The sequence below is a fragment of the Oryctolagus cuniculus genome, chromosome 1 (genome assembly GCF_964237555.1).
Source record: "Oryctolagus cuniculus chromosome 1, mOryCun1.1, whole genome shotgun sequence".
Taxonomy (NCBI): Eukaryota; Metazoa; Chordata; class Mammalia; order Lagomorpha; family Leporidae; genus Oryctolagus; species Oryctolagus cuniculus.
The window spans coordinates 119,398,472-119,411,741 of NC_091432.1; the positions used below are offsets into that span (position 1 = coordinate 119,398,472).

Sequence of the window (13,270 nt, forward strand, 5' to 3'; positions counted from 1 at the left end):
CCGATCCAGCTCTCTGCTATGGCCTGGGTAGCAGTGGAAGAAGTCCTTGGGCCCCTGCACCCAAGTGGGAGACCCGGAAAACACTCCTAGCTCCTGGCTTCGGATTGGCCCAGCTCTAGCCGTTGCAGCCAATTGGGGAGTGAACCATCGGATGGAAGACTTCTTTTTTTCTTTTTTTTTTTTTTTACAGGCAGAGTGTACAGTGAGAGAGAGAGTCAGAGAGAAAGGTCTTCCTTTGCCGTTGGTTCACCCTCCAATGGCTGCCGCGGCCGGCGCATCACGCTGATCCGAAGCCAGGAGCCAGGTGCTTTTCCTGGTCTCCCACGCGGGTGCAGGGCCCAAGCACTTGGGCCATCCTCCACTGCACTCCCTGGCCACAGCAGAGAGCTGGCCTGGAAGAGGGGCAACCGGGAAGACTTCTTTCTTTCTGGCTCTCTGCCTCCCCTCTCTATTACTCTTTCAAATAAATAAATCTTTAAAAGAATTATATATCTCTCTCACTGTCTAACTCTACCTGTCAAAATTAAAAAAAAAATAAAGAATTACTTTAAATCCCATTAGAAAAATAACTTTGGATAAAATGGGTGAATACTTACATGCAGGTACTGTTGATACTACTACAACTCTACATTGTCAATGAAAGCCAACCCTTTAGATTTTGAATACTGTCCTTATCAATGGCTCACCTGAAATCATTTGCAATGATTTTCAGTAACTAAGAAAACCAAAGCCTCAAGCCCTAATACAGCTAAATTCTCGGCTTGCTCCAGAATAAACCTTCTATATGACAACTGCAAGCTTAACAAACAAATTAGAAACAGATCACTTGATTTATATTAAAGCCAAACCTCAAAAACATAGTTCTACATTCACTGTCATTGGGAAAAAATATATCTTCAGATTGCTGGATTCCTTAAAATAACCTATTTCAAATAACTGAATCCCCTATTATGCAAGGAAATTTTCATCTAAAATATTAACAACTCACCAACTGTTAGAAATGCTTCTGACCGTGTGGTACCATGTTCATTTGTAGCTTCACAGATAAATTTCCCAGCATGCTCCCGGGTAGCAGCCTGAATATAGAGAGAGCTTGAGCCAGCCCGAGACATGATGAAGTAGACAGGCTCCAAGTCAAAGCCCCGGGGCCTTCCTAAGTGTGCTTTTCGGGATTTAGACCTAAGGACTTGAGATGGATGGTTGGTGATCAACCCATGGCTGTCATACCAGCGAATGACCGGAACTGGCATTCCAGTGGCATTGCAGGACAAAGTCACAAAGTCTCCATCTACCACTTCTGCACTTGCTGGCGCTGTCATTATAACTGGTTTGAATCCACTGTCTATTAAAAAAGTAATTCACAAACAAAAATTAAGAACATTATAGTACCTACAATGGAAAATAACTCCAACCTATTGCACAAATGTGACAGGAATGATTAGAAAGAAGATAAATTTTCTTAACTTTTACCATAAAAAAAAACTAACAGAATTTTTCAGAATTGTAGGCTCCTAAACATTTCCTGTCCTTCAGAAAAGACTTCCTGTCCTTCAGAAAGAAAGGAAAGTATAAAGAAACCTGTTGAGAGCTTTCCAATAGCTAAACTGCATACATCTGGCCACTCTCTGTAAATATAGGATATGTGAAGACAAAACCTTAGACCTTAACATGAAAAAAGTTACGGAGAGAGAGGAAGAGAGAGATCGATCTTCCATTCACTGTTTCGCTCCCCAAATGGCCACAATGGCTGGAGTTGGTACAAGCCAAAAACCAGCAGCAGGGAACCCCATTCAGGTCTCCAATGTGGGTGGCAGGGATCCAAATATCTGGGCCATCTTCCACTGCTTTCCCAGGGACATAAGCAGGGAGCTGGATCAGAAGTGGAGCAGCTGGGACTAGTATCAGATAAGGGCACCATAGGTGGCAGCTTAACATGTAACACAGGCCCTTCTGTAGGTATTTTTCTTTCTAAATATTTATTTATTTATTTGAAAGGCAGAGTTACAGAGGCAGAGGCAGAGACAGAGAGAGAGACAGAGACAGACAGAGAGAGGTTCTCTATCTGCTGGTTCATCCCCCAAATGGCCACAACAGCTGGAGCTGGCCAATCCGAAGCCAAGAGCTTCTTCTGGGTCTCCCACACAGGTGCAGGGGCCCAAGGACTTGGGCCATCTTCTACTGCTTTCCCAGGCCATAGCAGAGAGCTGCATCAGAAGTGGAGCAGCCGGGACTCGAACTGGCACTCATATGGGATGCCAGCACTGCAGGTGTCGGCCCTGTAGGTATTTTTAAGTGAAGCTACCATAGAATACTTTTCTCCAGGATATATTTCCTTGTCTCTATTCCCACTTCCCAAGTCTGACAAAATCAACCAGTATCCACTTCAGGTTTCCGATTTTTTTGGCCAAGTGTGAAATGCTAGTCCACTGATAACTACCTATACTTTCCTGAGCATTCTCGAAGTTGAGTATCTTTTCGTATGTTCATGTGCCACTCATATTTTTCTTCATCTGTGGAATACTTTTTGTCACGGTTCCTGTGTGTTCATTTATCTTTTCTGCAATGGTTCAGAGGTCTCTGTGTCTACCAATATGGTTCATTTGATTAGTTCTGAATGTTACTAGTACCCTTCAGCCTTCCTGCTTTCCTTTGTACTTTTTAACACTGCCTTTTAAGAATGAGGACATTTTCATGGCAGTGAAGTAGTATCTTTTAAAATTAGCCTTTTAAAAGGTCTTACTGGGGCCAGCACTGTAGCTGTAGCATAGCAGGTAAAGCTGCCACCTGTGGTGCCGGCATCGCATATGGGCACCAGTTCAAGTCTCAGCTGCTCCACTTCCGATCCAACTCTCTGCTATGACCTGGGAAGGCAGTGGAAGATGGTCCAAGTCGTTGGGCCCCTGCACCCATGTGGGAGACCCGGAGGAAGCTCCTGGCTCCTGGTGTCGCATTGGCTCAACTCTGGCCATTGCAGCCATTTAGGGAATAGACCAGCAGATGGAGGACTTTCTCTCTCTCTCCCACACTCTCTCTCTCTCTCTCTTCTCTATCTGCCTCTGCCTCTCTGTAAAATCTGCCTTTCAAATAAACAAATAAATATTTTATAAAAAGTCTTATTAAAGAGTTTAACCCACAAACCATAAATTCTCCAATATTTTCTTTAATAATGTTTCTATTTTCTTTCATACTGAAGTCTTTAATCTACTGGGAATGTATCTTTGTACATATGACGTGAGTTAAAATTTAATTTCATTTTTTTCTCCATTTTGATAACCAGTTCCACCACATGAGAACTAGGAGCAGACAGCCTCCCTGGGGGCTGAGATGCCCTCATGCACAGATGTCTTTTCACAGTCTTTATCATGTTCCAAGACTTTAGCTGCTCCTGTTCCAATACAACACTTTCAGAATCACCATAGAGCTTTTATATATGTATGGCAAGTTTCCTGTGTTCTTTTTCTTCTTTTAACGTGCCACTTGGGACACCAACATCCCGTATCTGGGTTCAGACCCTGGCTCCTCTTCCAATTCCAGTTGCTGCAGATGTGCAGGTGATGGCTCAAGCACTTAGGTCCTTGCCACCCATATAAAAGACTGACAAATACAAATTTTAAAAATATAACAATAGCTGGCAAACTGAAATATTTTATGTTGACAACCATATCAGCTATAAATTAATACCAATTTTGTTTCTTGATTTCATGTCTTTTTCTGCTGTTAGAATCTCTAGTACAATGACTAGAAGACATTATAAAGGGAGAAATTCTAATATAACCTCATTATAATGTCTTTTTAAAAACTGATGTTTCCTCGGCCGGCGCCGCGGCTCACTAGGCTAATCCTCCGCCTTGCGGCGCCAGCACACCGGGTTCTAGTCCCAGTCGGGGCGCCGGAGTCTGTCCCGGTTGCCCCTCTTCCAGGCCAGCTCTCTGCTGTGGCCAGGGAGTGCAGTGGAGGATGGCCCAAGTCCTTGGGCCCTGCACCCCATGGGAGACCAGGAGAAGTACCTGGCTCCTGCCATCGGATCAGTGCGGTGCGCCAGCCACAGCGCGCCAGCCGCGGCAGCCATTGGAGGGTGAACCAACGGCAAAGGAAGACCTTTCTCTCTGTCTCTCTCACTGTCCACTCTGTTAAAAAAATAATAATAATAAAAATAAATAATAAAAAAACTGATGTTTCCTGTTAGTTTGTCAGACACTCTATAGTCAAGAAAAAATTTGTTCTGGGGTCCCTGTAGTGATGCAGCAGGTAAAGATGCCGCCTGCAATGCTGGCATCCCATATAGGGGCCAGTTTGAGTCCCGGCTGCTCCACTTCTGATCCAGCTCCCTGCTAATGTGCCTGGAAAAGCAGCACAAGATGGCCCAAGTGCTTGGGCCCCTGACACCCATATGGAAGACTCAGTTGGAACTCCTGGTTCATAGCTTCAGCCTGGCCCAGCCCTGGCCACTGAAGCCACTTGGAAAGTAAACCAGGGGGCCAGCACTGTGGCGTAGTGGGTAAAAGCCACCACCTGCAGTGCCCACATCCCATATGAGTGCCAGTTCAAGTCCTGATTGCTCCACTTCCAATCCAGCTCTCTGCTATGGCCTGGGATAGCAGTGGAAGATGGCCCAAGTGCTTGGGCCCCTGCACCTGCAGGGGAGACCCAGAAGAAGCTCCTGGCTCCTGGCTTCGGATCGGCACAGCTCCAGCCGTTTTGGCCAACTGGGGAGTGAACCAGTGGATGGAAGACCTTTCTCTCTACCTCTCCTTTCTCTCTGTGTAACTCTGACTCTCAAGTAAATAAACACATCCTTTAAAAAAAAAAAAAAAAGTAAACCAGTGGGTGGAAGATCTCTCTGCCTCTCCCTCTCTCTGTAACCCAAATTTTCAAATAAATAAATCTTTTAAAAAGAAAATATCTTTCTATTTCCATTTTTTTAACATGGACCCCAGTAGCCAAGAGCCTGAGCACCAGCTTTGGAGAGAGAGGTGAGACCAGGCTACAGCAGCTCAAGCCACTGGTTATAAAGCTGCAGGAAGGGCCTGGTCTAAGTCCGGCTTGGAGTTCTGTGGCGAACAGTATACCTGCCAACCTAGAGGAAAAAAAGGGGGCACGTTTCTCTCTCCCCAACCACTTGGCACTGGCATCCTGTAACTAGCTAAGAGGGGGTGGGTGCCATTGTGGACACACATAACAGCTGTGCGAGCTCATGTCCACGTGCCCCACAACCAATCGAGAGGAAACACCTGAGTCTGGCTGGGAGCACTGACAAGGGGCTCAGTGATCATGACTGTGGGAACCTGTGTGCCTGGACTGTGAAAATATTGTGGCTGTGTGTGAGGGCGCAGGTGTGGCTGGGACTTTGGGCAGTCACTGTGAGCATGTGAGCTGCCCACATGCTCGGGGCTCTTTAATTCCCTTGTGAGAGTCATTATTGCAGGATCTGTGCTCACACCAAGGACTACATGGATCCTTTGTGTGTTTCTTGTGGCAGTGCGAACGAATATTATACCTACTGGGGCTAGCGACCAGTTCGCTAGCACCTGGCTATTTAAAAGAAATGTTAATGGAGTGTTGTGGGTGGGAGGGAAGTTATGGGGGGGGGGACAGCTATTGTAATCCATAATCTGTACTTTGGAAATTTATGTTCATAAAATAAAATAAAATAAAATAAAATAAAATAAAATAAAATAAAATAAAATAAAATAAAAAATAAAATAAAATAAAAGTTAATGGATCTAAAGGGAGACATAGACTCCCATACAATAGTAATGAGACTTCAATACCCTACTTTCAGCAATGGAGAAATCAAGCAGACAGAAAATCAGCAAGGAGCCAGCCAGTCGACACGATACACCAAATGGACCTGATGGACATCTACAGAAATTTCCATCCTACAGTTGCAGAATACACATTCTCACCAGTGCGTGAACTTTCTCTAGCATAGATCACAGGCCAGGCCATAAAGCAAGTCTCAGCAAATCCAAAAAAATCGAAATCATACCATGCATCTTCTCTAACCATGATGGAATGAAGCTGGAAACCAACAACTCAAGAATCTCTAGAACATATGCAAACACATGGAGACTGGACAACATGCTCCTGAATGAACAGAGTCATAGAAGAAATCAAAAAACTGTTGAGGAATGGTTTTTTTTTTGACTATTTGTTGAACTCTTAGTATAATCTTCTGTGTATAAAGTTAATTGAAAGTAGATTTTAGTAAAAAATAATGAGTGGGAGGAGGAGGAGGAAGTGAGGTCAGAGAGCAGGTGGGAGTGGGGCATGGTGGGAAGAATCATGATGTTACTAAAATTCTATTTGTGAAATGCATGAAGTTTATATATACCTTCAATAAAAGGTTTCTGGAGGGAAATTTCGCATTACCTTTCACAAAAGGAAAACAAAAAGCTTGGCATTGACTTTCCTTTCCCGTAGCATTCCTGCATGATTTTGGAATCGAGATTATACTGCCTGGATCGTCTCCACCTTTTCCTTTCCTCTGGAAGCATCTGTGTAGTATCTGGAAAGGTCTATTATTTCAAAGTTTGGCAGAATCCTCCAGGAGACCATCTGGCCTGGTGTTTTCTTTGTGGGAAGATTTTCAACTGCTAATTCAATGTGTTTCATAGTTGTAGGGCTATTCACACTTTTTCTTCTCGTCAGCTTCACTGTTATATTTTCCCTTAGAATCTGTCTATTTCTGTCTATGTTTGAAAACTAATCTTATCACAGTCTTCTTATTTTTAATCTCTACAAGCCTTTCACTTATTGTCCCATTTTTATTCCTAATAATTTAATTGTACCTGCTCTCCTCTTGCTCAATCTTGCCAAAAATGTGTCCATTTTATTAGACTTTTCAAAGGACTAATTTCTATCATTATTGATGCTCTCTATTTCACCTTTATTTTCTACTTAATTCATTCCTGCCTTATATTAGGTTTTTAATTCTGTACTGCATTTGTCCATTCTTCTGTTCTTTTACTCAGTTCACCATATTTCAGTCTTACTGATTTTCTTTTATAGTCATCTAAGGCTATAAATTTCTTACTAAATCCCATTTTTGCTATTTCCCATAAAACTTGACCTATAGCATTTTCATTACTATTCAGTCCAAAATATTTTACATTTCCATTATGATTTCTTTTTGAGCCAGGCTTGGGAAGTATAATTTTAAATTTCCAAGTACATGGTAATTTTTATTCTTAAATTATCTAATGATTACTAATTTTAAAATTAATTGCACAAAGGTTAGAAAATGTGGTCTATCTCATACTTATTCCCTAAAATTTGAAATATTTACAACTCATGACAGATAAACTATTAATTTCTCTCTATATATAAAGAACTCATATATCAGTAGGAAAAAAGACTTAATCCATCTATTTTTGTAAAATGAGTAAAAAAAGAATGAAGAGTCAATACACAGGAAAGCAAACTCAAATGATCCATAAATATATGAAAGGACACCCAACTTCTCTCATAAGAAAAGAAATAGAGATTAATAGATGTGTTTCCTTTTTTCCTTTGGATAAGTAAAGACTTCTTAAGGACTGACATTACCCCTCCTTGGTCAGACATTGCTGGTGGGAGTTAAATAAGTCACAATTATGGACAGCAATCCAACAGCATCTATCAAAAACACACATCTGGTCTTATTCTGCAAATTCATTTCTAGAAATTTGTTCTGATATACATGTGCTAAATAATCTTTATAGGAAAGCATTCATTATAGAACTGTTTGTAGTAGCAGCAGATCAGAAACAGCCAATGAGGCACTGGTCAGGCTGCTCAACCACACAATGGAATACTGAGCAGTCACTCAGAAAAGGAATGAAAATATCCCCTCTGTGTACCACATGGGGAGACAGCCGAGGGGTGTGTTAAGTGGACAATTTTAAGGCAAAGAATGCGGGGCAGGCACTTAGCCTTGCAGTCAAGATGCCCACATCCCACAGCAGAGTATTGCTTTCAATTCTCAGCTCCAGCTCCCAATTCCAGCTTCCTGCCAATGGAGACCCTGGGAGGCAGTGGTGACAGGTCAACTGGTTGGGTCCCTGCCACCCATGTGAGAGACCTGGATTCAGTTCCTGGCTCCCAAATTCAGCCCTGGGCCAGTTCTGGCTGCTGCAGGTATTTAGGGAGTAAACTAGTAGATGCATGCTCTATCTGTGTGTGTCTGTGTGTGTGTGTGTGTGTGTGTGTGTGTGTTTCTCTCTGCCTCTCAAATGCTGCCATGATTTATGTTAAAAAATACAGATTACAAAATGCAAGTACACACACATGTATGCAAGCACACACTGCTTGCATGTTCATATATACAAGTATTCAAGAAATAGATAAAACTAGTTAGTTCTTCTTTTTTAAGATTTACTTTATTTATTTGAAAGACATGAGTTATAGAGAGAGGTAGAAACAGAGAGAGGTAAGTCTTCGAACCACTGGCTCACTCCCCAAAATGGCTGCAACAGCCAGGGCTGAACTGATCTGAAGCCAGGAGACAGGAGCTTCTTCTGGGTTTCTCACATGGATGCAGGGGCCCAAGGCCTTTAGTCATCCTCTGCTGCTTTGCCAGGTACATTAGCAGGAATCTGGATCAGAGGTGGTGCAGCTGGGACTCAAACCAGCGCCCATATGAGATGCAAGCTCTGCAGGCCAGGGCTTTAACCTGCTTTGCCACAACGCCAGCCCTCTAATTAGTTCTAAAGAGGGAATCTCACTGGCTAGAGAACAGGAATGAGAGAGACTTTACCTACAATTTTTTAACTATGTAGTACATACTGCAAATTTGGTACAGTATGTTAAGCCACTACCTGTGATGCTAGCATCACACATGAGCACCAGTTGGAGTCCTGGCTGCTCCACTTCTGATCGAGTTCTCTGCTAATGCACATAGGAAAGCAGTAGATGACAGCCGGAGTGCTTCAGCCCCTGCCACCCATGTGGGAAAACTGGATAGAGTTCCAGGCTCCTGGCTTCAGCCTGGCCTAGACCTGGCCATTGCAACCATTTGGGGAATGAACCAATAGATCAAAGATCCTTCTCTCTCTCTCTCTCTCTCTCTCTCCCTCTCTCTCTCTCTCTATCTCTATCTCCCTCCAAGTCTCCCTTTTAAATAAATAAATAAATTTTTTAAATGTTCTTATAATGAGCTTGATGAAATAAGGTTGCTTCTTTATAAAAATACTTATCTGCCACTAGATAGGAACCTGAACATAATGCTAGTGTTGTGGTAGCATTATTTTCTTTTAGTAAAAATGATTTCATTTTGAACCACCTTATAAAAGTCTATCCAGGGGCTGGTGCTGTGGCGTAGTGGGTAAAGCCGCAACCTGCAGTGCCAGCATCCCATATGGGTGCCAATTCAAGTCCTGGCTGCTCTATGTCCGATCCAGCTCTCTGCTATGGCCTGGGAAAACAGTAGAAGATGACCCAAGTCTTTGGGCCGCTGCACCCGGGTGGGAGACCTGGAGGAATCTCCTGGCTCCTGGCTTCGGATCAGCGCAACCAGCGGATGGAAGACCTCTCTCTCTCTGCCTCTCCTTCTCTATGTGACTCTTTCAAATAAATAAATCTTTAAAAAAAAAAAAAAAAAAAAAAAAAGCCTAACCATAATGAAAAATTTCCAGTAATTACATGGCCCTAAAGCCTACCGTTTTTAATTTCAAGTCTTCCAGTTGATTGCATAAATCCAATCCCATTATCCGCCACACACTGATAGAGTCCGGTATCTTCCAAGGTAACCCCACTGATTGTTAACTGATTCCCTATAGTTAGGTGTCGTGGGGATGGGTGAATGGGCTGTGCATTATGAAACCAGGTGCGTTTGGGGGTTGGATTCCCGTGCACATTGCAGGTAAAATGAGCTGTGGCACCTAGAGACACCGTCAGGTCTTGCAGTCCTGTAGAAATTGAGGCATGTTCTGAAAATAAAACACACAAGTTAAACTCCAGTCCTCCAGATGTACTTTTTAAATTATCACTCGAGTCATATAAAATCTTCTCTCTCCCAATAACTAGTTGAAACCAACTTGTATTGTTTACTCACATTCTTCCATCTGCTGTGGTCAGTAGGAAAAAATTAGAAATGTATTTAACTTCCCACTAATAGGATAAACCATATGTTATTAATAAGTTGGTCTCCTTTTATAGATTGCTGCACCCACTTAACTCCCCAACACACAGGAACACACAAACATACACACAGGCACACACACACAAACCACAGCTTCTAATCCTAGGCTTTTCTTGTTTATTTCAGGTGACTAATTTGAAATAAAGTAACAGCTTCCCTGGATTTCACACTAAACAAGAGCCAAAACAGAAGAAGGGTTGATTCAGAGATTAAAGTCTTTTTATAATCAATTCTACTTTGAGTTTAGGTGTATAATAGGCAAGGGGGGACATCCTATACATCCATAAAGTCACTTTTTACCCAAAAAAGTAGATCACGTAACAACATTTGGAGTATATTAAAATAAATTATTATGCATATTAATACAGTCCTGGTTATCACTGGATTTAAAAGTCTACTTGCCATAGACTTTTATCAGTTTCAGTGTTGCTAACCTATATCAGGCCATTGTGTAAATAACATGTGGATGATTTAAATAAAAAGGTATTTACTATGAATTAGTTTCTAATTTTTCTAATTTTCATGAAGACCTGTTTTGATAAAGGAAAACAGTTCTTGCTGCTACACATGACAATCAGGTAGCTGGCAGGAAGAAAAGGGATGGCTCGGAGATAAAGAAAATACAGGTGGCATATCCCTCAGCCAAAATGCTAAGGACCAAGATTGTTTCAGAAATTAGTCTATCAGATTTTGGAATATTTGCCTAGACTTTAATGGCTGGGCATTCCTAATCTGAAACTCTGAAATACTACACTCTGAAACTGTTCAGTATAAGGTCTGCACTCGGGGGCCGGCGCCGTGGCTCACTTGGTTAATCCTCTGCCTGTGGTGCTGGCATCCCATATGGGTGCTGGGTTCTAGTCCTGGTTGCCCCTCTTCCAGTCCAGCTCTCTGCTGTGGCCTGGGAAGGCAGTGGAGGATGGCCCAAGTGCTTGGGCTCCTGCACCAGCATGGGAGACCAGGAGGAAGCACCTGACTCCTAGCTTCAGCCTGGCATAGCTCCGGCTGTAGCGGCCATTTGGGGGGTGAGCCAATGGAAGGAAGACCTTTCTCTCTGTCTCTCTTTCTCATTGTCCAACTCTATCTGTCAAAAAAAAATTAAAAAAAAAAAAAGGTCTGCACTCAGAAAGTGCTAGGGAGTGGGCATTTGGGCCATTACTTATGATGCCCAAGTCCCATGTCCAAGTGCCCGGGTTCAATGCCTGCCAGCCCTTGACCCTAGCTGCCTGCTAATGCAGACCCTGGGAGGCACCGGTGATGGCTCAGGTAACTGGGTTCCTCCCATCCCCAAGGAGACCAGGACTGAGTTCCTAGCTCCTGGCGTCAGTACCAGCCAGAGGCTGTTGCAAGCATTTGGGGAGTGAACCAGAAGATGGGAGCTCGCTCTCTCTCCCCCACCTCCAAATAAAAAATCGAAATATTTTTTAACTTCTGGATTTCAGAGAATTTCAGATTTTGAATTTTCAGGTTAGGGACATTCAACCTACAAATGGAAACGTCGTAAAATAATAAGGTAGATAGAGGTAATCACAAAAGGGAAAATAAAATGACACTGACAGACTTCGTTTTGATGTCTTTCTAGTCAGTTCCCTTGGTTACCGCTATTGTATACTACACACAGATACAGCCCAGACTCTTCCAGTTGACTGATTTCCAGTTTTTTCCCTCCCCATCATGAATGTGGGAGAACAAGTTCTGCATTACATCACCAAGCCGGGGGTAAGGCTCCCAAGAACATCCACTGTGAAATGCAATCAGCAATCCTTAGGAAAAACCAAGCCCGTTCTGGCTACTGGCGTAGATATTTCTAGATATGTCCTATTTTGTTTCTCGTGCACAACTAATCTTTCCTTCAAACATTAGACCAGAAAAAAAAAAAGCGTTTACTCAGTAACATCTTACCCAGTACAGTAACCCTGTAGGTCACGTGCTTCACGTCCCCCGAGGAGCGCCCCACCACGCAGGTGTAGTTGCCCGCGTCGGCCAGGCCGATGCTGTCCGTGGCAAGGTGAGAGTGCCACCTCCTCCAGCTCCTGCCTAGCACGGCCTCCTGCCCATCCTTCAGCCAGTGCACTCTCGAGGCCGGGACCCCGCTCACCACACACTCCAGGGTTACAGCGCTGCGGGAGGGAACGGTCATCGCCTTGGAGACGGCTGGGTGAAGAATGCGCAAATCCTCTGGGGAAGAGCCTGGACAGGGGAACACAAGAACGCGCCAGTCAGCATCCACTTCCACCGTCGTCCACAGCTAAGCTGTGTGCACCCCTGGGTGCCCACTGATTCCTCTTAATGCCACGAGGTCCTCCGAGGTAGTTAACGCGGGTTGAGCTGACGATTAGCAGATGTGTGGTCCTTTGGGGGAACTTCTGCACTAGTCACGTGGAAACGGAGAATTCTCAAGATCAGAAATCTCTCTATTGCGCTCCAACTTACTGGCGCTACATCAACTCAAAGGCCACCACCTAAGAATCAGCCCTAGGCTTTACTGTACCTGAGAGAAAGAGCACAGATCTCTCCCGCTTTCCCAAATTCACAGTTGGCTATCCATTTGACTATTACTGCTAAAAAACTGTATTTCCTCTATAATTTTTCTTTGTGTTTGAGCAAAGGGCAAAATTCCCTCCCCGAGTTCACTCTGTCACCTCAAAAAATTCCTGTCTCTACCGCTGTATTTTTAAAACATATACAGGGGCCGGTGCTGTGGTGTAGTGGGTAAAGCTGACTCCTGCAGTGCCAGCATCCCATATGGGTGCCAATTCGAGTCCCACTTCTGATCCAGCTCTCTGCGATGGCCTGGGAAAGCAGTAAAGGATGACCCAAGTCCTTCAGCCACTGAACCCACGTGGGAGACCTGGATGAGGCTCCTGGCTTTGGATCGGCACAGCTCCGGTCATTGCGGCCATCTGGGGAGTATACCAGAGGATGGAAGACCTTTCTCTTTCTCTGCAACTCTGCCTTTCAAATAACACAAATAAATCTTTTTTTTTTAATATTTAATTAAAAAAAAAAAAAACATGTATAGTGGGGCTGGTGTCCTGGTGTAGCAGGTTAAGCCAACACCTGAAACACCGGCATCCCAATTGGGCTCCACTTCGGATCCAGCTCCCTGCTAATGTGCCTGGGGAAATAGCGGAGGATTGGGAGACCCAG

The 13,270-nt window shown here is 43.7% G+C and overlaps 1 protein-coding gene across 15 annotated transcripts in view; it reads right to left on the reverse strand.

Moving 5' to 3' along the window:
* CDON (cell adhesion associated, oncogene regulated) overlaps positions 1-13,270 on the reverse strand; it is a 108,747-nt gene that overhangs the window by 53,300 nt on the left and 42,177 nt on the right. For 10 of the 15 annotated variants that reach the window (XR_007920241.2, XR_011378521.1, XR_001793506.3 and 7 more), the window contains 3 exons: positions 12,023-12,310; positions 9,639-9,908; positions 989-1,342 (listed from right to left, as the gene is read on the reverse strand). Coding sequence is in view for 11 of the 15 variants with exons in the window: in XM_002708307.5 (XP_002708353.1) it covers positions 989-1,342; positions 9,639-9,908; positions 12,023-12,310 (912 nt within the window). In the remaining 4 variants the exon portion in view is untranslated. The remainder of the gene's footprint in view (positions 1-988; positions 1,343-9,638; positions 9,909-12,022; positions 12,311-13,270) is intronic. The other 5 variants (XM_008259493.4, XM_070048248.1, XM_070048239.1 and 2 more) reach the window with 1 other exon arrangement.